At 57.5% G+C, this 2,101-nt stretch overlaps 1 protein-coding gene across 1 annotated transcript in view; it reads left to right on the top strand.

The window, feature by feature from the left end:
* Positions 1-2,101, top strand: part of SP2 (Sp2 transcription factor) — a gene marked incomplete at its 3' end in the record, with an annotated part of 5,612 nt that overhangs the window by 2,298 nt on the left and 1,213 nt on the right. Inside the window, exons 2-3 of the mRNA XM_009586182.1 lie at positions 768-790; positions 1,414-2,088. Of these exons, the coding sequence (XP_009584477.1) occupies positions 768-790; positions 1,414-2,088 (698 nt within the window). The remainder of the gene's footprint in view (positions 1-767; positions 791-1,413; positions 2,089-2,101) is intronic.

Below are 2,101 nucleotides of genomic sequence, written 5' to 3' on the forward strand. Positions count from 1 at the left end.
TAGCCCCCTTTGCCCCGCCTCCCGCGGGCGCCTCCTCTCCTTCGTGTGCCGCCTGCTGCTGCTCTCTCCTCCCTGCTTGCCGACAGCTTTTCTCAGTCTCCCGAGGTCCCGCTGCCAGCCAGCGCCAGCAGCTTTTTTTATTCCCCGAAGTGACCTTTTAATTACATAATGACTTACAAACACTCAGCACCGACAACATACCAAAATAATTGAAACAATGTTTTTCCAGCCTTGAAAAACACGATTCTGTACCAAAACTCTGTCCTTTGAGATTCCCAAAGTTAGAAAAACAAGCGGCAGGAAGGTGGCGTGAGCTGGGAACGGGGAGGCTGTCGGCTAGCTGGGCATGCCTGCCTCGGCTTTGAAGCAGGGGGCTCAGCAGGGCAGCGATGGTCTCTCAGCCCGGGGGGGCCCGTGGCTTCAGGTCAAGCCTGTGCTGGGATGCAAGCAAATGAGTGAGGGCTGCAGCCGGTTGCCCGCTGTAACTGGCATTTCCCTTTGGTGGCAAGCAAAGAGCAAAGGAAAGTGCGGGGAGAGTGTGATGAGATGACGAGATTTCTCTAGCCCCTTTGTAACTCCCCACTGCAGGCATGTGGGTGAGGTGTGACGTTCTGGGCGATGCAGGGAGAGTCCCTTGGGCATCAAGGCCTTGGTCTGGGTGCACCAAGGAGCTGTGGTCTCGGTTCTTACTGCTGGTCTTACTCCTCCATCTCTCTGCTTCCTCCTCGCAGATCAAGAGACAGCATGGCTGCGACTGCTGCCGTCAGCCCCAGCTGCCTCCACTGCCCAGGTGAGTACGGGGGCATCGGTGGGCTCCCGGCTCCCCGCTGGGGCGGAAGGACATGTCCTGGGATGCAGGACAGCAAACGCTGTGTCGTTTGGCCCCTCTTGCCTCTGCCGTAGCCACTGTTGCCGCGTCAGGAGGAGGGCTGGTTGCAAGACAGGCTGGGGAGCCGCACGCTGGACTTGTTCCCAGTCCCGACGCCAACTCTTCCGGAGCGTTGTTTCTCCTCCCTGTGCTGTGTTTTCCTTAAGGACCTCTTGGGTCATGTTAGCAGCTGATAGCACAAGGTGGTCTTGGAACTAAAACTGCATGAAACACTCCAGGGTGTGTGTAATGGGTGTAAATACCAGCAAACTTGCAGGGTATTTGCAGCTTTATAGAGATTGTAAGAACCTAGGCACACGATTAAAAGGCAGTCGCCATCCTGATGGCTAAAAGTAGTGTGACTAAGGTGAGCTAAAGGCACACGTAGTATGGGTAATTAAGCAGTTCCCTTAATAAGGGGTGTCTCATTGGCATGGACTGGATTGCTTTCGATAGCACGTACCCTTTCCTTCGCCGACTCGATCTCCAGATGTTTGGCACAAGCTCTTGTCTCTAACCTACCTGCCTCCTTCCTGGCTCCCCAGGACTCCCAGCCATCTCCTCTTGCCCTCCTCGCAGCGACATGTAGCAAAATCGGTCCCCCCGCAGTGGAAGCCGCCGTGACTCCTCCTGCCCCTCCTCAGCCAACGCCTCGCAAACTCGTCCCCATCAAACCTGCTCCGCTCCCTCTGGGTTCCGGTAAGAACAGCTTTGGGATTCTGTCGTCGAAAGGGAACCTCTTCCAGATCCAGGGCTCTCAGGTCGGCACGTCCTACCCCGGGGGGCAGCTGGTTTTTGCCATTCAGAACCCAACTGTCATCAACAAGGGCACCCGCTCGTCTGCCAACATCCAGTACCAGGCGGTGCCCCAGATCCAGACCGCGGGGGGACAGACCATCCAGGTCCAGCCCAACCTCACCAACCAGATCCAGATTATTCCAGGCACGAATCAAGCGATCCTCACCCCTTCCTCTTCCTCTCACAAGCCCGTGCCCATCAAACCGGCTCCGGCGCAGAAGGGTGGGGCTTCGCCAGTGCAGGGCGCAAGCAACGTGGTCAAGTTAGCCGGTGGCAGCAACGTGACTCTTGCCCTGCCCGTGAACAACCTGGTGAACGCCGCTGAGCCGGGTGCGCAGGCTCAGATCCTTGCAGAGAGCCCCTCGAAGCCCAGCAAAAAGACTCGAAAGAAAGCCATGTCGCCTGCCCAGCCTGCCGCCGTGGCTGGGGCGTGGA

Source organism: Fulmarus glacialis, unplaced genomic scaffold, assembly GCF_000690835.1.
Source record: "Fulmarus glacialis isolate BGI_N327 unplaced genomic scaffold, ASM69083v1 scaffold37469, whole genome shotgun sequence".
NCBI classification, from domain to species: Eukaryota; Metazoa; Chordata; class Aves; order Procellariiformes; family Procellariidae; genus Fulmarus; species Fulmarus glacialis.